The 21,442-nt window shown below is 33.1% G+C and overlaps 2 protein-coding genes across 2 annotated transcripts; one reads left to right on the plus strand and one right to left on the minus strand.

Moving 5' to 3' along the window:
• Positions 1-10,242, plus strand: LOC106054409 (schlafen family member 13-like). Its single transcript, XM_056043973.1, has 10 exons — positions 1-339; positions 1,279-1,419; positions 1,945-2,639; positions 3,325-3,440; positions 3,924-4,101; positions 4,495-4,608; positions 5,498-5,793; positions 6,307-6,509; positions 6,885-7,109; positions 7,589-10,242. Exons 2-10 carry the CDS (start codon positions 1,400-1,402, stop codon positions 8,481-8,483), a joined length of 2,742 nt encoding a protein of 913 aa, XP_055899948.1. The 5' UTR covers positions 1-339; positions 1,279-1,399; the 3' UTR covers positions 8,484-10,242.
• A 791-nt stretch (positions 10,243-11,033) lies between these two features.
• LOC106054410 (uncharacterized protein C12orf29 homolog) lies at positions 11,034-21,436 on the minus strand. The gene is made up of 8 exons (XM_056043975.1): positions 21,273-21,436; positions 19,722-19,930; positions 18,985-19,136; positions 17,263-17,347; positions 16,327-16,414; positions 16,108-16,217; positions 14,535-14,707; positions 11,034-13,278 (listed from the first exon to the last, which is right to left on the minus strand). The coding sequence occupies exons 2-8, from the start codon at positions 19,921-19,923 to the stop codon at positions 13,045-13,047; spliced, it is 1,044 nt and encodes a 347-aa protein (XP_055899950.1). The 5' UTR covers positions 19,924-19,930; positions 21,273-21,436; the 3' UTR covers positions 11,034-13,044.
• Positions 21,437-21,442: the final 6 nt, after the last annotated feature.

Genomic DNA, 21,442 nt, shown 5'->3' on the forward strand with positions numbered 1-21,442 from the left:
AAATGTTTTTTAATCTTTTGACTAATAACTTAAAATACCACCTAAGGGGTTTCCTTCTTGATCCTTATTTCGTATTCCCTACTTCGCAGGATCCTGTGTTAGAGGCATGGGTAGTGCTTTTACTTTGCAGCATCTTGCCTTCTCAGAAACTGTCGTCAGCATGTTTCTCGCTGATTCTATGACAGGGTTTGAAATATCAGAGACAAAACCTACAGGCAATGTTTCCATTTTTTATAGAAGGCAAGAGGAATCAACAACAGTGGAGTGCGATATGAGAAATGTTGGTAACAGTTTTCTGTCGCACTTGTGGATAAAACTAAACCTCTGAATACCATTAAGGTACTTCTCCAACATTTCCATATTTGTTTAATAGTTGAACTCACAGTCGTTATGGTACTTTTGCCTATCATACACTTTTCAGTAATAACAGTTTTGGATCAATGGACTACACATTGAAATTGCTTACAAATGTATGACCCAAAATACGCATGTGCAAGAACCAAATGTGAAGGAATCATTACTAAAGGTTTGGCCCTTATAAAATGAACAAAGTAAAGATGAATCTAAGTTTTTGACATTTTCATGGATGCTTGGAGCCCACAATAAAATAAAGTTGGTGGTTACATCTGAAGCCTTAGGTGGATATACTACTTAAAAATATTCCATCATAGTCAAAAGCTTATTTAAAAACTTGTGTGCTGAATTGTGGCTGCATTTTGTACACAACTTCTTCTTCGTTCTCATTTTACATGTCGGAGAGTTCAGATCAGTAACCTATATCTGAGTTAAACCTTGCAGCTCTCTGTATAGTTTTTGTTCGATAGGAGGGCTTTGGAGCCACACTCTTGTTCAGGCCTCTTGGTATAGTATGCAGCTTTAAAGGACATGTTCAACATTCTCTGGTGATGCTCCACAAGGGCAGGTTTCGATCGTCCCAGCTTAAAGCTTCCGGAACATATGTTGTCTTATTCTGTTGTGTCCGGTTCTGAGTCCAGTTTCAGAGAGAGTAGGGGCTTATCGATATGTTAACCCTTTCAAATGGCTTAGAAAAAATTTTTAGAAAGCCTGGAATTATTAAATCATTGTGTGTGTGAAAAAAATTTGAGCCTGTTCCTTTTACGTTTAATGATCCACATGTGTCCTGCTTTCGCTCCCCAAATATCTGGTCATCTTATGTAGGCTGCCAGTTCGATCTTATCCTTAAGCCTTAACCCATTAAAAAACGGATCAATAAGAATAATTTAATATTTAAAATTTTTTTCACTTATTTTTTTTTAGGATGTAGTCTACAGCAAAGAAAATAGATATTACAGACTTATTGTGAACTTTTATTTATTCCTATTACCAAAATGTTGTGTCGAGTGGCCTGAGTTACAACTGATTCTTATTATACATTGTTATGATGACATCAAAAGACTTGTAAGTTCATCTACTCTATAGACTTTTTTTTTTCTATGTTTGTATGTTACTTAGAAATATAGTTCTTATCTTAATTAGAGAGCTTTTTTTTAACAATTCAGAATGTTTTGTTTAACCTTGCCAACTCAAATATCAACCTTTCAATAATTTTATTGACCAATACTTCTAGCTTAGAGATTAAGAGGCTACAGCTTAAATCATACTTTGAACTACTTTTGTAGCTTGTCTACATGAAAATGTTTGAATGGAATATTAAGTCTATCAATACCGATTGATTTATTTGGTTGAAAAATAATTTTAATGTAACTATTTCTAACACAACTTTTATTTCTTTGAAAACAAATACATTTCCCTTTTTTTTGTGCATTTAAAAAATAATTTTTCCTTATTTAAGTGTGCATGGTAGAAGTTAGTTTTTTAAAGATATTTATTCATTTTGTTCTCTATTAGAAGCAATGTATATTTTATCTTGAAATTTAACTGATATTTTTTCACTTACTGTAATTTTACTTCATGCATCACTAGTGAGCGCCACAACTATGAATATGGAGATCTAATTGTGACATGTCCAGTTCATATATCAAAGGGCATTCACAAGAAAGACAATGAACAGATTCTCCAGTACAGCTGTGCTTTGCTCAACTCTGGTGGTGGCATATTGAGAATGAAGAATATTGACTGTCACTGTGGCACACAGTCTAAATCTCTTGACATGTGGTGGAGTGGCATGGAATCCAATCTGGCAACAATCCTCTCAGGGGACGACATCTGCAATTACTTTGATTTTGTGGGTAACTACGATGATGAGTACTTCTATCTCTTTGTCAAATCAGCTGAGCACCTTTGTACAGTGGATTACAATTGCAGGCTTCCCACAGATACAGCCACCCACTGTGTGACATATAAATCAGCTGTGAAACTCTGTTCAACTCTTGGTAGCAGTAAGTCCCTGTCAGCTTTGCCCCCCATTCCAACCTCATTTGAATATGGCCAGATAGAGGAAAGCTTAAAGCAAGAGGGCAAGCAGATTCAGTTTAAGTTTCTGACTACAGATAATGAGCTGACAAAAAGGACATTACCTGAAAAGGTCAGTTTCTATTGCAGCAGATACATTTCTGCTTTTGCCAACCATGAAGGGGGACACATTTATTTTGGGATTGAAGATTCAACTGCTGCTGTCCTTGGTGAAGAAATGAATGAAAGTGATGAAGCAAGATGTAGTAAGTATTTTTTTTTTTTTTTTTTAATTTTAAATTCTGTAAACATTGATAACCATTAATTGTGCAAGATGACCGTAATCAATAACCAAAAATTATAAGACTAATTCACTATAAAAAGTAAATGTTGAGAGTGATGGATATTGGACATTTTCATTTGTTTTATGAACATCATTTGCACTATCTGTGACATGTAAATGGTTTTAGAAATATTAAATGTTTTTTTTTAATACATTTTCATTGAACTGTTACAATTAGTTTTCTTATTTTGTGTAATTTGAATGGAAAAAATAATTTAAAAAAGAAATGAAATGTAAAAATCAATTTGTAAATCAAAACTTAAGCTTTATAAAGTTCGAGTATAAAGTCTTTCATTTCAGTAGGGAAAGATTATAATTAGTCTAGCACAATGACCAACTACCTTTACACTACTTATAACGTAGAGTAAAAATGCTGGTCACTAATTAATTCCAAGATCTTATGAAATACAATTAAGATCTTTCCCTTTCCAGCATAATCTTCCATTTTAAAAGTAGCAAACTACATGTTTGCTACTAGGCTATATCTTTCAGATTACCAACCAAACACCTGACACACTGTTTGATTATACAGCTACCACATTCCATTTATGAAAAAGTAGAAGTAAACAAATATAGTGTATATATATATATATACTTTTTTTTCTCAGCCAACTTGATTCAAGTTAAAATGAAATCAATTATTTGGGGGGACACAAGATTTTCTGCATTGAAAGGTGTTCACTGGGACATCAAGTTTGTTCCCATATTTCATTGTCCTAATCAGGTAAACACTTTTTTGTCTTAACATTTTAATTTCAGTGATATGATATAGTTGTTGGCTGTCAAACTAATATTTTAGAGTTAAAGCCTTTAATGCTTTAATACGTTAATATAGACTTGAAAAAGAGTCACTACTTTACTGTTCATCTTACCTGTAAATTATAGACCTTCTATAATTAAGATTATCTCCTACACATATCTATTTTTTAACATAATTGTGTGTGCCTTTTAATTAGAGGCTTAAATTTTACTAAGTCATTGGTTTTTCCTCTTTGATTCATGCAACCAGTTCCATACTCTAAGAAACATTATCATTAGACACAAGCTCACATCTTTTAATTTGATAAATTAATTCTGTGCCATTTTGCATCTCGTGAGACGATCTTTTCCCTTTGCAACTTCTTTGCAAATTAATATGTTATGGACTTTTACTTGAGGATCCCTTTTATAAGACATTATAAAGTTTTATTCTAACATTTTCATTTAGCAAAGAAGGAAGGTCATTGTAGTGTCAGTATGTAAAATGTTTGGTGGAGTCTTCACCAGTTGTCCTGAGTCCTATATGATCACCAAAGTGCTGCAGTCAGACAGTCATTATCCTAAATATGGAATCAGAAGACTGGAGTTTGATGAGTGGAAAGCTGAGCTTTTAAACCAAAGTAGAGGTTTGTTTGTATGTGTTATTTGTGATATATTGTGATTTTAAAAATTCAAATTTTGACAAACAATATAACATTATCTGTCTATAAGATTAAGTAATATAGTATTATAAGATACAATATTACTCTCAATTTCTTGGCTATTACTACACTCAACCTTGTTTAGCATGTCTTTGCAGGACTGATTCTGTTTGCTTGATATATAGTAGCATAGCAAAAACAGTATTAAGGTCAAAACAATTACTATTATTGGATCTTATCATGAAGTAAGAACAGTTTCAAAGTAACTGAGACTTTGATGAAAACAAGTTTGAAATAGTTTTAACTTTACATAGTTTTCTCCCCCTTTTTTTATTTATATGTTTCTTACATTTATTAGCAAATTTTATATTTCCACAGATGTAAAATCTCTTCATTCAAGATTTGTCAAGATTCCCCTGAGAGCACCCCAGTCTCGGTTAGTGTTTTCACTCCCTCACACACTGCAGGCAGCTAGAGAAAAGGTTATCAAGTGTATGTTGTTTGGTTATATTTGATTCTTACTTTTTATTGACTTTGTTTTATCTTGCATGAGTTCCATTTTATTTGGTGAAATCCTTCACCTCAAAGGGATTGCCTACAATTGCAACTTTTTAAGCTCTTTGTATGTCTTGTAGAGTTTTATCCACCTATTTTGTTTTATGATTTAACTGTATGGAATTTAGCTCTGGTGATATGAAGGGAGAGTAATCCTTGAAGGATTGCGGGCACAACATGGCCTAAATTGTGCCGATGTGCCCAAAACTAAAACTCTGTCATCTTCCTAATTTATTACTAATCCTAACCTTTAACTCTTTTCACTATTTGTTTTCTACCATACTTAAAAATTATTTATTATATTTATTTTTAGTTTATTTTAACCCAATACTTCCTACACCCTAAGCAATGAGGGGTAAAAATTTTGAAAAATTTTTTTAGATCTAATATTAATAAATAAATACTTTAAAAACAAATATAAAAATATGTCTAGTTTTAAAAAATGTATCCTTTCAATACCTTTAGAATATAAAAAAAGCTTTAAAAATACTAATTTTCCTTGGTGGAGGCTTATACACCTTGGCGACGAGCCTTTTTTTTTTTTAAATTCTTTAAAAAATAATTTTAAAAAGTGATACACAAATAGTCACCACGCTCCAATTCTCATTCTAAACAGGACATGATGAGCTCTTCATATAGAAAAGTTTAAGAAACTGTTGGTAGTGTTAGCGCATTAATCTTATGTAGGAATTAACCATAAAGGACGCACTTTACTGTGGTTGGAGCTATTAGATTAAACTTTGCTGAAGATATAAATACTTACAAGTGTAAAAGAAAAAAACACTTAATGTTTCATATTCTAATTTTCCCCCTATCTTTACTTCAGTATCAACAGGCCTGAATGTCTACCCAAAGAATATATTGCAGTCCTATGGGAATGAAACCATGAAGAAAATAATCTCCAAACTTGCTTGCACATTTTCTGAGGAGCCACATCTTATTATCTCCCTGGAAGCATGGGGACTAGAGATTGAAAGGCCATTTAAGCCCCCATCAGTTTTGAGCACTCTTGTTGTCATAAGCTCACTTTATGGTCTGCATTTGGTTTGCCTTGTGTCTAATGTGGCCACAGAGGATGATGTCTGGACATATGCCAGGGAAATAGCAGTTAACTTTAAAAAGGTTTTTACAAATAAATTTTCTTAAATTTGGTAACTTTAATATGTATTGGCAGTCAGGAGCTATTTCATTAAACTGAATAAACTATTCAGAATGGAGTCTTACTTCTGATATTATCCTGATTTTAATGCCGTCTTCTTTTCATGAGACTGATAAAATTGTCTTCACTTTACTTCATAAGGAGAGGTGCTTCAAAGCAAAACTTGAAGTAAAAAATGATGCCTTTGTGTATACTTTGTATATTGCACTCAAATCCAAAAGGTCATGGTCTGAGAAGACTAAAATATTCACATTAAAAGAAAGGAGAGACTAAAGAATGTGCTTTTAAAAAGACTATGATAAATTGAAACGAATTGTTTAAAGTCTTTAAAAAATAGTATAATGTACCTTGAAATGCTGAATTTTCACTTAAACATAATTCATAGCTCACTGAAAGGGATACAACCATGTTTAAATATTTTATAATTAGAAAACTGCAGGTTCTATGCCCTAATTAAGCTTTGATTAAAAAAACAGGTTTTAATCCAACATGGAGGCTGTATCAGTCACCTTGGTGTGAAGATTCATGTTCTAGACATCAACACATCCTTGATACTTGAGAACTTTCAGGGATCCATTGATGTGGACATCTATCCCCAGACTTACAAGCTTAGAGAGGACAACCTGGATGATATCCTCACAGCACTGACCATAGCCTTGGCTTCCTACAAGAATTTAGGGTAAATAGGATGAATTATGAAAATGTAGTTGTACATCTATATAGGTCATGGGGCTGTCCATGTGTCAAGATCCTCTTCAGCTTGCTTGTGTTGGTCTATGGTGTCCTAGGCATTTTAATGGGCATCAGCTTAGCTGCAAAGTTGAAAATAAGTTGGTTTTCTACTTGGTTTGGTACATTTTCATAATAATAAAAAAATAAATATAAGGAAATTCTATTGTAAGTTAAATTTGTAAACATTTTCAGTTGAAAATTTTTTTTTTAATGCAAATTATTAAAACCAGAAACTATGTAATAGTGTTAAAAAAAGAGCATATTTTCACTAGCTTGTACACACACAGAGCAATTTCAGTGCTAAATTTGTAATTCCTTGTAGGGCTGAGAAAAACACAGACTCTGACTACTACTTTTTACTGACCTGTGATCAGTTGGAGTTGCTGTGGTGTCATCAGTTTACAAAAGAGCTCTGGATACACGGACCTCCTGGATCAGGTAAAACCATTGCAGCTCTGGAGATGATCAAAGAATTCAGGAGACGAGGCTGTCAGAAAGAAGAGATATTGTATGTAGCTGAGAATCCTTTATTGTGCTCATTTATCAGGTGATTAGCTTTTTTTTTTTTTTTTTTTCAATATTTTAATAAGTAAAAACAGCCTCTTAAACTTACTAAATCAAAGTGAAGGTATCAAGTTTATATTCTGGAGTTGGCAGTGACATTGATTTTTTTAGCTGAACCTTCTTCTCTAATGGCCATATGGTTTTGTTTGGGGAAAAATTAAGATCCATGTCAGTGTCAATGTTAATGAAATTTTCATCATTAGTTAAATGGATTACTAGGTCATGAAAAAATACTTAACTCATAAAGAAATAACTAGCAAGTTTAAAATTTAAAAATGCTTTCCATCAGATGTGATCTTTGTTAAAGAAATATAACTGCTACATGAAGATGCTTACTAGACTTTGAAATAATGTGTTTTAGATGGGCTTTTCTAGGACATTAAAAGGGCCATACTATTTTTTTTCTTAACACTTTTTTAAAGTTATTATATTCTAATAATTAAAAACAAAATGTTCTTGCAGTTCTTTCAGCCTGTGTCAAGTAGTTAGCAGAAGAGAACTAATGGCAGACTCATCAAGCCCTGACATTGTTTTGAAAAAGTATTCCCCAGTAAAAAATGTCGTCGTTGATGAAGCTCAGAACTTCAAAGATCGAGATGGTGATTGGTATTCCCTCTTGGAAAAATTCTCACAGCAAAATGTGGTAGATCCTAAATCCATTGACAGGGGCTACTTTTGGGTGTTCATGGACTATGCTCAGAAGGTGCACAAGTTTGAGGCTGGTCTTCCAGGACTGATTGGGAAAAACAACTTTATGCTCAGAGAGATTTCACGCAACTCTAAGGAGATTTACGACTATGCCACTAAGTTGATGGAGAGTTCAAGTGGGTCATCGGCCAACAATGGCTTGCCTGTGACTTCTCAGTTAGGTCATGAGTACAAGTCAGGGCAAGATGTCAATGTAGTCAAGTGTAATAATTCTGACTTGAAAGATACTCTCTACAAGGTGCTGAAACAGTTCACCGATATGGGTGTTGACCTTAGTGACATCGCCATCTTAGTCAGTAAAAAAGCAGAGGCTGAACTGATTGAGAGAGCAGTTGCAGAGGCCAACATTCTGGACTCCATAAAGAAGAATGCACCAGATGTAAATACTACTGACTTTATTGATGGAAAATTTAGCGCGGTTCCCATGGAGACAGAGACTAACGGACCATCCAAGCAGTTGGTGATTTCCACAGTGAGGGAGTTTAGTGGTTTAGACAAGCCTGTTGTCATTGGCTTTGACCCGCACATCAATCAGGAACATGCCAACATGGACAAATTCCTTCTGAACTTGGTAACCAGGGCCAAAGACTCTCTGGTCATACTGACTACCTCAGACCAAATGGCAAATAAATTGAAAATAGACAACTAAATCAAAATGGTTGTTTACAATGACTAAACCTTTGTAATGGAAGTTAAGCACAATTTAATTTTCTATGGCTGTGGACTCTTCCTGCATATTTCATCTACTTCAACTCCTAATATAAGTATTTTATATTTTTATAACCTTAGATTTTTAAAAAATTGTCTAATGGACACATTAGCTTTTAGAATATATACTATATATTTTAGTTTGTAAAAGCTTTTGTGTTAATTCTTTTTATAATTTTGCATTCAGTAAGATGCAGTCAAATTCTGAATGTTCTGGTTCATTTTTAAATATTGCCTGGAATTTTGCGCATAATTTTTTACTGTTTCAGGTGTGTTTCAGATTATTACATCCTAGCCCAAATCTCTTAAATGGCGGTGGGCAGGGTTTCAAAACCGAGATCATTAAAGGACAGTTCAGAGCGCACACCACATGACCACTATATGTATATATATATATAACCATATATACATAACCAACTTAGCTAATTATCAAAAGTTATTTGTTAACATAGTTTTAATTATTTTTTTTGTTAAACAATGTTGCTTATATTTAATATTTATTTGCCCATGCAGCATTCAATATTTTCCTATAACGAATTTCTACAAGATGTTTCTATTGTTTTTTTTTTTAAATCTCTGTTTTGTACCTACATTTGCTCAATGTGTTGAAATTATGTTATTGTAATGACGTCTTATTACACTTGTTGTATAAAGCTTCTTTACATTATTATTTCAAAATATTCTTAACATATCATAATTTTATGTATATATTTAATTGTATTTACATGTGTTAGAAAAAAATAAATCTTAGGCACTTTTGTTCTACTGTAACTTGCTTCAGTTCAAAGTGAAATGAGATATAAAGCCTGGGCATTAGCTATGTTACCCACACAGCAATTCCCCCCTCCACTCCATGCAGCTAATGTGTTAAGGATCAACTGCATCACAGATTCTGTCAGGGCATAGCATTGTGTGCTGCAAGCTGCCTAAACTTCACTAACTCCCTTATTTTTACTCAGGGTTGACTTCAAAATCTTTCCCATGTTTGGGTATAGCTGAAAGGCAGCACAAGTTTAAGCCTAGAGTTTTCCTTCTCCTAGGTAAGGGGCATGGTGGCTGAGTGGTGAAGGGCTTGGCTTCTGAACTGAGGGCTCTCTGATTTAAATCTCTGAGAAGACTGGGATTTTGAATTTCGGGATTTATAGTATGCTCTGAGTACACCCCTCAGACCTGACATTAGTTGGGGAAAGTAAAGGTGGTTGGCCACATGACACACTTGTTAACCATCGGCCATAGAAATAGATAACCTTTACATCATCTGCCTAATAAATCGCAAGGTCTGAAAAGGAAACTTTATTACTTTACTTTTTCCCCTAGGCTAATGAGCCACCTCCCTTCTCCTGTCAGTGATTAAGTTCTTCTGGACCTGATATGTGAGCCACTTGCCAAGGTCAGGAGTTAGACTGATGGTTAGAGTCTGTTTGAGACTCTGCCATTGGAAGCATTTTATAGGTCAAGTATTGGAGTGCTAATATCCTTTGCCTCTCCTGTGGTTAAAAATCTTGCTGAACTACTTTGTATTCTATTAGTTTGAATGTCCAACAAACTTGACACATTGTATTTGATGATGACTAATAGAAGGATCCCAAAGTGTGCTCTACCATTGCTCAAAATGTGTTACATTAAATTATCTGTTGTCATCAAGAAAAATCAGAATTTAAAAGAAATGTGCTTAAGATATTTTTAATGCCAGTTTTTTTTTTAAATACAAATTGTTATTTCAAAAGGTGATACTTTTTCAAGTTCTTTCATACTGTTAAGTGAGAAATGTTTTCATCCTTGAAAGTTAATTCAACTTTAATAAAATAATATAAATATCATGAAAGTGAATCTCTTTTGTGAGGTAGTTGAAAAGTTGATGCACCAATGCTGATTTAGTCTTGGTCCTCTACTCTTTTTATAGCCTGCCAAGGATATGCAAATAAACCTCTTGATGACATCTTCTTATGTCTTTTTCTTTCTTTTCTATATTAGTTGGCATCTAGTAAGAAATCAGTTATTTTACTTTTTCATGGGTCTTCACCACAATGATCATCAAACATGTCTTATAGTTAGTTGTTTGTTATTTCAAGTTTGAGCAGAGTGGCTGTATGTCATAAACAATTTGTATTGAAATTAAATAATCCTGTCTCCTCATGAGACATATTTTGACAATTCAAATTTCATTATCCTTGTATATTACAAGCATTTATAACCAGTTAGCTATTGTTAAAATAATGAATTCCTTATCACACTTTTAAGAAAAAAAAAGGCTTTTTGTTTAACATTGTAATGTAACATTTTTGTTCTATCTGCTTGTCAGCTTTGGTGTATACTTAGCAAGAGCTGTAAGTGTGATTACATGATTCTTGTTCTTTTTGAACATTGTTATGTTGACATCCACATTTCATGATTTTATTCATAATTAATTTCCTTTCATAATAAACATTTTATAGCAACAGCAAACATGAATTATTTTGTTTATCTATGGACAAATTAATAACAAAAAATATGACAGAAAATTGTTTGTATTTAAAATAAATGCAAATATTAGCAACATAGTGTGAACAAACAGTTCAAATATAACAGGATATTAAAATTATAAAACAATTAGGATCCAAATGTAAAGGTCTACACTTTTCTTTCAACCACTCACACACACGTTTCTAATAACTCATTCTTTTTAGTTTTGCTAGAATTTACAATCTGGTATTTAACAATATTGTATGGGACTTTATGTTTTATGTATGGGTTTTATGTTAGTAGTAGCTTGTAAGTAATAGAATCTAAATTTTCTTAGGATGTGTGAGGTGTTGGGTTCAATTCCTGAGATAAATTATTCTGACTTAAACTGCTTGCTAAAAATGTATAGGTCATAGCATCACACAAAATTCTTAGGAAGTATGTAAATACAGTCCTGCACTAAAGGCTACCCACTAGAAGTTAAATAATGACTTCAAGGAATGCATGTCTCACACTGGGGGACATTTTAAGGATGTCCTCAGAAAATCAAGGAACTGGACAATAGTGATGCCCTGATTGTCCGTTAGAATACAGAACAAGTGACAATATAACACTTTCAAAATTAAGGCAGTTATGGGAATAGTCTTTGTAATTAATATTGCCAAGAAGCACTAGGTCATCATTCTTTGGACTTGTAATATTGAACTTTTTGTTAAAGATTACCTGGCAAATACAGTATTTGGAACTACAAACTGAAATACATTTTTTTATGCTAATAGTAAAATATAACAGATTGGAATTAATATAATGATAAAGTTCTGTAAAATAGTTTTCACTAAATATGCAGGACAGTTAAGTAAATAAGGACTAAAATATAATTGGATGTACCAGGTAAATAAATATTAAATACTCCCTGCAGCTCTTATTGGGTGCAATGCACTGTACAAAGGCTACACATTAACAAGAACTAAATATTTACTGGGTAGTTTCTTTTTTTTTATTTTGACAGAAATAAAATTGGCCATGTGCATAGTATTGTTAAATAGAGAGACAAGAAACCTAATTTTGGTTTATGAATTCTCTGCATGTACCCCACAGCATAAACGACCTGTAAGCGAGTAGTTTGTTGATATGGGACTTTTCTTATCTCTTGAATCTGTTGCAAGAATGTTTCATTTTACTTCCTTTTTAAATTTTTGGTTTGTTTGACATGTTTTGGTTGTAACTTCAAAATACTCCAAACATTTTACAGGAGTGGGGGAGGGAGAGATAGAAGTATGAAGCAGGGGCACAATACATGAAAGGTAATCATCACGTATTATGCTTTACTCTTATCAAAATTATCATTATCAAAAATAATGTAATAAATAATTAAGATTGCATAGATTTTCTTTCTTTTACAAATTTTCCCTAACCACCTAACCTATTTACATCTAAAATACAATACGTTTTAGAAACCCACATTTGCATACATGCGTTCAGTTTTATTTATATCATACACAATCAAGTTGTGAGCCAAATCATATGGTAATGCCCGGGCCGATTTTTGACACCCATTCCTCCCTGGCTATAACCTACCTAGCTAAAATCATACACTAGTATGTAATCTGATTGCTGGGAGACAGTGGGACGAACTGTAAAGTAGAGGTGTATGTGAAGTAAACAAGTTGCACATAACAAGATTTGATTGATGGAACTGACATGTACGTTTGATTGATGGGACTGACATTTATGTTTCCACACATTCCTTCAGAAATGAAGATTATTACATCTTAGTCACTCTTAGCCTAAAACCTCCTTCAAGATAGTGGATAGCAGTTTTTGAACCTAGGTCCATCAAGAAGACAGTAGTCCAGGGCTCATACTGCATGCCCAGGAAGCCATTCAAAATATTTTAAATTCAAGGAAAAATTTACTTTAACATTATTCTTTAAAATGTACCGAATACAGGTATCATTTTAAATTAATGAAAATTTTGCATATATAAAAGGCATGTATTTGCATTAGCCATATTGCAACAAACTCTAAATGAAAAAATATATTCTTGAAATATATTGCCATTATGTATCCACAGCAGCTGTAGGGTCATCTTTAAACATCAGGTGCAGGTCTTTGAGAGAATTGAGAACTTGACTTTGACTCAATCGAGAAAACAGACTCTGCACTTTCTGCTTCCCACTGCCAGCGGCACTGTCTGCAACAGTTTCAGGTAGTTTAACTTGAACTAGAACTTTTTTATGACAGAGATGAGTCTCAGGAAGTGGCCACTTCAGGTTCAGGTGATGTCTGTGAAGCTGAGGACAGTTTGAAATGAAAATGAAATATTTTTTGTAACAATATTTATTCAAGAAACCATTTTTTTAAAATAGTACCGGCATAATGTCTTTATAGCCAAATATGTCTTGATGGAATGATACTGAAGCTATGGAAATGTTGAAACAGTTCAAAGTGTTTCAATTTTTACATTAAATATGTAACAACTTAAATCAGTTCTCTGTTTATATTGAGATTTTTTTAAAAAGAAAAATCTGAATTGAATAACCAAAATAAAAACAAAGTGGATTTGTAGCTTACTTTTAAAACATTGACACTACCAAAATTCTTTCCTTTAAATAGTTTAGTCATTTTCAATGATGACTAATCCCAAATTAGTTTAATAAACGTTTTCTTTAACTTGTGAAAAGAATATCCATAGCAATTAATAAATGAATAATTTTATAGAGTATTAAAAAAAAGCAACAGAAATTTAGGGCATAATTGAAGGAAATGTTTCAAGTACATTTGGAGGACTTCAACATGTCAAAATAGTTAGGCACTTGTTTTTAAACATTATTTGATGATGTGCTTAACAATACAAAACAAAAGGAGGGAAAGACACAAAATTGTTTAGAGATAGAGGAAGTGAAAGTTAGGGGTCTAACAAATACAAGCCAGTTATTTTCTAAAAATTAGATTTCAAATTTCAGTTTTATGTTAACTAGTTTTTTTGTTTATTTCAATCACTTACCCTTAAAATAATTTACATGTACTGTAGTCGTACTACTTGATGAGCATTTAAAAATTCAACCTTCACATATTAAATAGTAACAGTACTGATATTCTGTAAAGGGCTGCAAGTGCACTACTATAAAAATGTCCTTGAAAAATAACAACTTATAAACAGCAAAAATGTTTAAACCAATGATTCTCAACCTGTGGGTTGTGGTCCCCAAAAAAAGTATTTTTTTTTAAATTGCAAAGTACCAAATGTCTCTTAACACTTCAGTATAATCTGTAACTACCTCAAAGCCAAATCACTTTATCTCTGTTCTTAACCTACAATATTTACAATGATAAAGTTTGCAGATTAAATGGCTGGAGAATGTATTTCTGCAGCTTAGAATGCAGGAAATTGCCTGGGTCTAGCCTAAGACTTTACCCTGGATCCCGTCCGGGAGCAAACAGTACTTTTTCAGAAAAGGGCCCTACTCTTATTCCATCGGAGGCTTCACAGAAAAGGTTGAGACACTGGTTTAAACTTTAAAAAAAAATACACACATGCATGACTTACTTTATAAAGAGCCCCATTGCCACAGTGCCAGACAATGCCTTCAATCAAAGACTCTGGTGACTCACTGGTAAACCAATCACATAAACTTTTATAATCAGATGGCCTGGGACACTCCACTGATATACTTCCATGAGGTACCAAAATGTGAACTGGAGATTGCTTTGTGCCTAAACCTGCAGAGTTTGAAAAGTGAATCCAAAGTAAAAATGTTATATTCATTATCATAGTCTTTTGATAAGTGGCTACCAGCTATATGGGGCACGCTTCATTTTTAGCGGCCCCCGAAAGGGGAAAAGACGCAATTAGTTTTGTGCGAAATGTCTGTCCGTCCATCCCGTTTAGATCTCGTAAACTAGAAAAGATATTAAAAATCCGACATCACAATATTTTAGACCATTCAAAGTTCTGATGCAATGGCTACTTTTTTTTTTCTGAAAGCGAAAAATCTAATTTTTAAAATCAGTTATGCAAGCAGTTTTTTAAAGAGAAAAAGCTAATTAGTATGCATTATAAGTTAGACCTAATTTAAAATGAATAGTAATCTTATAAACTTCATTTTTATGAACATTTTTTTTTATTGCGGAATTTTTTTTTTGAGGATTTGAATAAGAGATTGAGCCTTTTCAAAATAATTGGATCAATTATAAGACATCAGTTAAGCCAAGGGAGGCGCGGTGGCTGAGCGGTAAAGCGCTTGGCTTCCAAACTAGGGGTCCGGGTTCAAATCCTGGTGAAGACTGGGATTTTCAACTTTGGAATTTTTGGGCGCCTCTGAGTCCACTCAGCTCTAATGGGTACCTGACATTAGTTGGGGAAAAGTATAGGCGGTTGGTCGTTGTGCTGGCTACATGACACCCTCGCTAATCGTAGGCCACAAAAACAGATGAACTTTACATCATCTGTCCTATAGACCACAAGGTCTAAAAGGATAATTAGTTAGGCCAGGTTCACATCTAACTTTACATTCACTTTCACCTATCCTTTGATCTGCGGGACCCTTGGGGCACTACACAAGATCTGTTAACCTTCTTTCTCCATTCTTATCTCTCATTTGTCTTTGATATAATTTCATTTGCATGTTCTTTCTGAAAATATTGAAGCCTGCTTGATTGGACCTTTTCGGGGGCCGTTTTGAGTTTGTGTTTCCACACAAACTGTCTTTTGTAACCTTGTTCAATAATGTATTTGTAATTTTGCAGATCACATTTACTTTACAAAATGATGACTTAAGACTCAAAATAGATTGGGAGCCAGAGATCTATATACAATAGGATAGTTGCATTCTGGATGAAATACTTTCGCTACAGAGTCTGCTTTGGATGTGCACCAAGTGAACCCCCCCCCAAAAAAAAAACATGTTTGTTTAGTAGTGTACAAAAAACATTTACCAAAGTTTTTCTTTTAATTACAATGAAGGGACTTGACAGTTGCTTTAGAAAAAAAAATCCACTTGAATACTAGTTATTCTACAGATTGCAAACTTTATAAATCTAAGTCTCGAGGACAAGACTGAGATGCACTTCTTGTAAGTTGTTAGTTTTCTAAAACTCAAGAAACTATATATGTAACTTACTGTAAGGATTTCCATTAATATTGGTGCCTATTAATTCACAAGTCTGACCACAGAGAGAGGACAATGACTGAGACTTTAGCACAAGACTGTCTGGCTCATTAGTATCCTGACTGAAATAAAAAGAGAGAACCTTATTGAAAAAAAAAACAATACAAAAAAACAAAGAAAGAAAACAAAAACAACACCTAGGAACAAGAAATAAAATCTAACATTCTCTACCTAAGCACAAGTGCTACTCCCAACTCAAGGTCCACAGATGAGAGGTGCCAACACTGCTGACGACAGCCTGGTTCAACAGGTATCCATCCTAAAAAAAAGATTATAAAATGCCACTTTTATTCAAACTAAACTAACCATTAATATCTTCATTAAAATCAATATTTCTTTTGCTTCTTTTCAGCAGAGAATCACATATCAAAGCCAATAACTGTATAAGTAGGACTCTTGCATAATTTAGTTTATTACTTAGTGGGGAAGAATTAAGAGAGATTGATAAAATAGGGATTGTTAAAAAAAAGGTTAGCCCAGTTAATAACTATAAATAAGGTAAGGTTAAGAGGTTATGAAGATAATAACACTATCCACCATTGGTAACCACATAATAAGGCATTGTCTTCAAGTTCCAAGATTATGGATGAGTGCCTTATTTCATGTGACCATGAAGAACCAATTGTGACATGCACATTTTGTGACATCTGATGCAGACAAAGCAGTTGTATACAGGGTGTCTTTTAAATCCTCTTTTCCTTCACCTGTCTTCAGTTACCATATAGCTTGAAGGTAATGCACAAGGCGAGGTTGTAAAAGAAACTTGCTAGCATCATTGACATCCACCAGTTTCAAAGGTGGAATTATTTTCTATTACAACTTGGTAGCAAAGTAAAGGAATGTGAAAAGGTCCTTCTCAGGATTTGCCTCTAATAGCATTGTCTAAAATTGATATACATTTCATTAAAATTGTGCTGAGTGCTCTTTTCAAATAGAAAACAACCAATGGAATTTCTGTTAGCTAACAACAAAAAGCAATTAGATACTTATCAAGTTAAATCAGCCATGGAGCATTAGGTTCTCTCATTTCATTGAAGTTCAAAATATCTAGATTTAATATCCAATTTAATGAGTGACTTGAATGTTGGCGTTATGTCAAAATCTCACCTGGTGTGTGTCCAAGCTTGTCTGGCATAACAAAACCATCTTTCTTTTCAAGTTGAGTAGCTGGAACCCAATGCTGAGGTGGTTCCTACACAAATATAATAATTCACCTTTACAACAAAAATGTGTCAGAAAGTTGAATTTGAGGTATAAACATGCATTAAACCAGTGATTCCCAAAGTGGTCTATATAGACCCCCAGGGGTCTATGAAGATTTACAAGGGCTCTACGAAAGTGAAAAAATAAATTGGGGGTCTATGAGATGTCCACGGAGGTCTACGATTATAGATTTGATTCAAGCAGGTCGTGACTTTGATTTTTACAACCCATTAATGTAATAATTTCATACGCTAATATATTATTTGTACCTTAGTTAATCCTTTAAATATTTATCCTGCTATTCAAATGAAAAAATTATTGTATTTAATTACAATACTTATTTAAAGAGCTTAATTTAGTCTACATGTAACTAATGTTTAACATAAAGAGATGTAGACTGTACAACAATGATTATTTAAAATTTGGATTCATTACTTTCTAGTCAAACAAGTGGTTGCCTAAGTGCCTTTTTATGATGATATGACACTAATCACGCTAGAGAATCATCTGAGATGATGCCACCCTAACAAAATAGATAAAGATTTGAAAACCTTTCGAACACTCAAGGTAAAAAATAGAACCACAAATTCTCTCTTTGACATCATATAAAGAAGACAATGGTTTGTGAGAGTCTTACAATATCTCTATACTTATAGCAAAATATGGAAAACACTATAGATAAAAGATTGATTTTACCAGCCATTGTAGTTTTATTAACTTTTTTACACAAACCTACATCTGATATTTTTTAAAGAACTCTTTAAAGCAATGATACAGTTCAAAGGCACATCGGTGGCATAAGTTATAAAATTAAAAGCTTCTTATAATTCTTTGCAAATAACATTTATACAGTTTGGTATCAGCGGCATCACAGGCTCTGACAGGGTATAGCACTGTGTGCTGCAAACTGCCTAAGGGTCGCCGGCTCCTAATTTTTCCTCAGGGTTGACCCACAAAAGCTTTCTCATGTTTGGGTATAGTTGTAAGGCAGCAGAGTTTTGAAATCAGGTGGGTAGAGGCCAAGGCTATTTCGCCCCTCCTGCTCAAAGCTTACTGGTTTAGAAGCCAGTTACTCACCTTCTCTCTAAGTGAAAACAGCTCTGTGCCACATGTGAAAGATCAACAAATACGTGAGAAACTGCTCTTTGCAAAAACTTTTACAATAATACTTAAGGCATATTAATTAATTAATAATTAATGTTTGAAGGACTACTTCATAGAACAACAAATTCCCATATGAAACATAAAATCCGTAGCAATGGATAATAAACCTGGAAAAAAAAAACATTTCCAGTGTGTTTGGTGATTTCAGGAATACATATTAATTGTTATTTTAATTGGTTTAAATTTGAGTTTTATCAATAAAAAAGATCTTCATAGCTTAATTTGTAGCTTTAAAGTATTTTTTCACTCTTAAAATCACTATAGTTAGAAATTAGTTTACAAAAAAATGTTGATGAATTAGCAAAAATGCTATACAAGTTAAGCAGGGGGTCTACCAAAAACCAGAAAACAAGGCAAGGGGTCTACGAGACATAAAAGTTTGGGAACCACTGCATTAATCAATCTATTTAATACTTATAATACTTAATAATAATACTTATAATGTATAAATAAAAAAAAAACCTTGAAATCTTTTTTTGGGTCCCATTTAAACACTTCTTCTGTGTTTCCTTCATTCTGTATTTGCTTTAGTTTAGTTTTATTAAATAAAGCTAATCGTCTTTCACCAGCTTTGCTTGGCTTACGATCATATCTAGCCCACAACCAGGGTCTGCCTGGCAGAAAGTATTTTAGTTAGTAAAAGAAGGAAAAATTTACAAAGAATAATTTAAATGGAAAAAAAAATTATCCAGAGAAAAAACATAAAAGGAAGTTTTATATTGGGTTGTATATTAATAAAATAAGAACATTTTTTGAAATTACAATATATTTAGAAAAGTGAAATAGTTCTTCTACAACATAAAATATTAAGTTTTCACTGAAGCAACAGATATGAAATTAATTGAAAATAAATATTTGATACATATATATTACATCTAACAGTAACAATTGTAACATAAGAACAAGGCAGTACACGTTATTAGTTTAAGTTTGATGACAGCATGCATGTTGTTTTTTTTTTAATAATAATAATTAAAAAAAACAAAACAACTACATGTAGATCGAGATCTTAATAATCCTATTATTTTCTTTTGCTCTATAAATTCCTAATAAAAAGCTTGTTGAAAAAAAAAAAATTGATAAAATAAGATTGACCTCACATCAACTGATTATATTGCTATAGGATTTGTTGAAAGTTTTTTTTTCTGACAATGGTTTCAATAGATAAGTTAATAAACAGGGGAAAAAAAGTGCTGAACCTTGGAATTCTTGTACCAAGCAGCAAGTGCCGTCCAGTTTTTCAGTGACTTTTGCAGTTGTGTTGACACCATCTTGTTCAGCAACCAAATTCATTTCTCCTGTAGCCACCACTCTGTATTGCTGATTGTGTCTCTTGCTAGAGGCTTCATCACACACATCAATATCATACACACAGGGTATCTTTTGCTGCACAGGATTCATTTCAAAACTGTCAAAGTAGAAATACTTCAAGTAAGCAGTAAAAAAAACAACAACACTGAATTACCCTCACTAGATTAGATTTAAATAGAATAGACTCTATTTAACTCTATAAATAATAATTGTTTTATATTAAATTGAAAATTATATATGTTACATTTATATGTGAATTTATGTTTATATATGTTGTGTGTGTGTTTGTTTACTTGTAGTCTCTCATGTTGTACTATTCTATTCAGTATGTTCACATGCTCCCATGTTTTTCTCACGTATGTTATTGGTGTGTATTAAAGTCTCGTGTTAGTTTTCTTTTGGTTACATTCAATACCAAAATGACTTCTTTATTTACAGATATTACAGATTTTACCCCATGCAGGACACAGCTCCTTTTTAAATGGGTGATTTTGTCCACAAAATTTACATTTGCGCTGTTTACTGTTATGTGCAGCATTTTGTTGTTGCAAGAAGAAACAGTGAACACCTCAGAAATGTCTGAGGTGGTGATGCATCAGATGTACCTGTCTCTAGTACCTTTAGCTGCAAGTCAGAAGCTTCATTTGCCTTGCAGATTTCTATACAAATCTTGAGAGTTAGATTATGTTCTTGTAAGAGTTCTTTTTTTTGTCCTTGTGTCTTTGATGCCAACTACCATTTGGTCTCTTATTAGTGACTCTTCCATATAGTTGCAAAAATTGCAGGTTTTAGCGAGTGTGCGTATAGCTAGTAGGTAATCCTCGACAGTTTCTTGCGGTTTCTGCTGTCTGTTTTTTAAAACATATAATATCTTTCATGCGTTTCATTCTTTAGACCTATGAAAGGCTCATCAAATGCACTTATTATATCTTGAACATTGTGCTTTGGTTTAAAATGATACTGTTGTATACTGCCAACGCCTCTGGGCGACAGTGACCAAGAACAGTACTTTGGCATACTCTTCATCTATATCGTTTATTCTTTCTATAGTGCAATAGTTTAGGCACATTTACTTGAAAAGCTTCCATTCCTCACACCTTTTCTTCACATTTAAAGGAGGTGGAGGGTTAATTCTTGGTTTAAAGTGATTAGTTTAACTTACAGTATCCATTTTAGAACTTTTAGAAAGCTGCCACCAAGTTATATTATCAATTAGGATGTAAAAACAACGCTGCTGTTTAAGTTACAACTCCATTTTATTGACATGACAAGAAAGTGAAAAAAAATAACACTAGGAGACTTTATTATATTATAGATGTCTAGAGACTAGAATCTATTACAATCTATAATATTATAATAGTATGAACTGTATAGCCAGTATATAGATATAGGTCAGTATACTCAAGTATACTGAGTATAAGTATAGATGTAGATCTTACCAGTAACCAAGTAAAGGACCGGACTGGGGACCCTCGGTAGTAGAGCTAGACTTGAATGACTTGATCTCTAGATCGTCTGTAGATCAATAAGATCTACTTTAGTTTAGTTTAATATTAAAATAAGTGTAGATCTATGTAAGGACAGTGACAATATGAATGAATAACTTATA

The sequence above is a fragment of the Biomphalaria glabrata genome, chromosome 10 (genome assembly GCF_947242115.1).
Source record: "Biomphalaria glabrata chromosome 10, xgBioGlab47.1, whole genome shotgun sequence".
NCBI lineage: Eukaryota > Metazoa > Mollusca > Gastropoda > Planorbidae > Biomphalaria > Biomphalaria glabrata.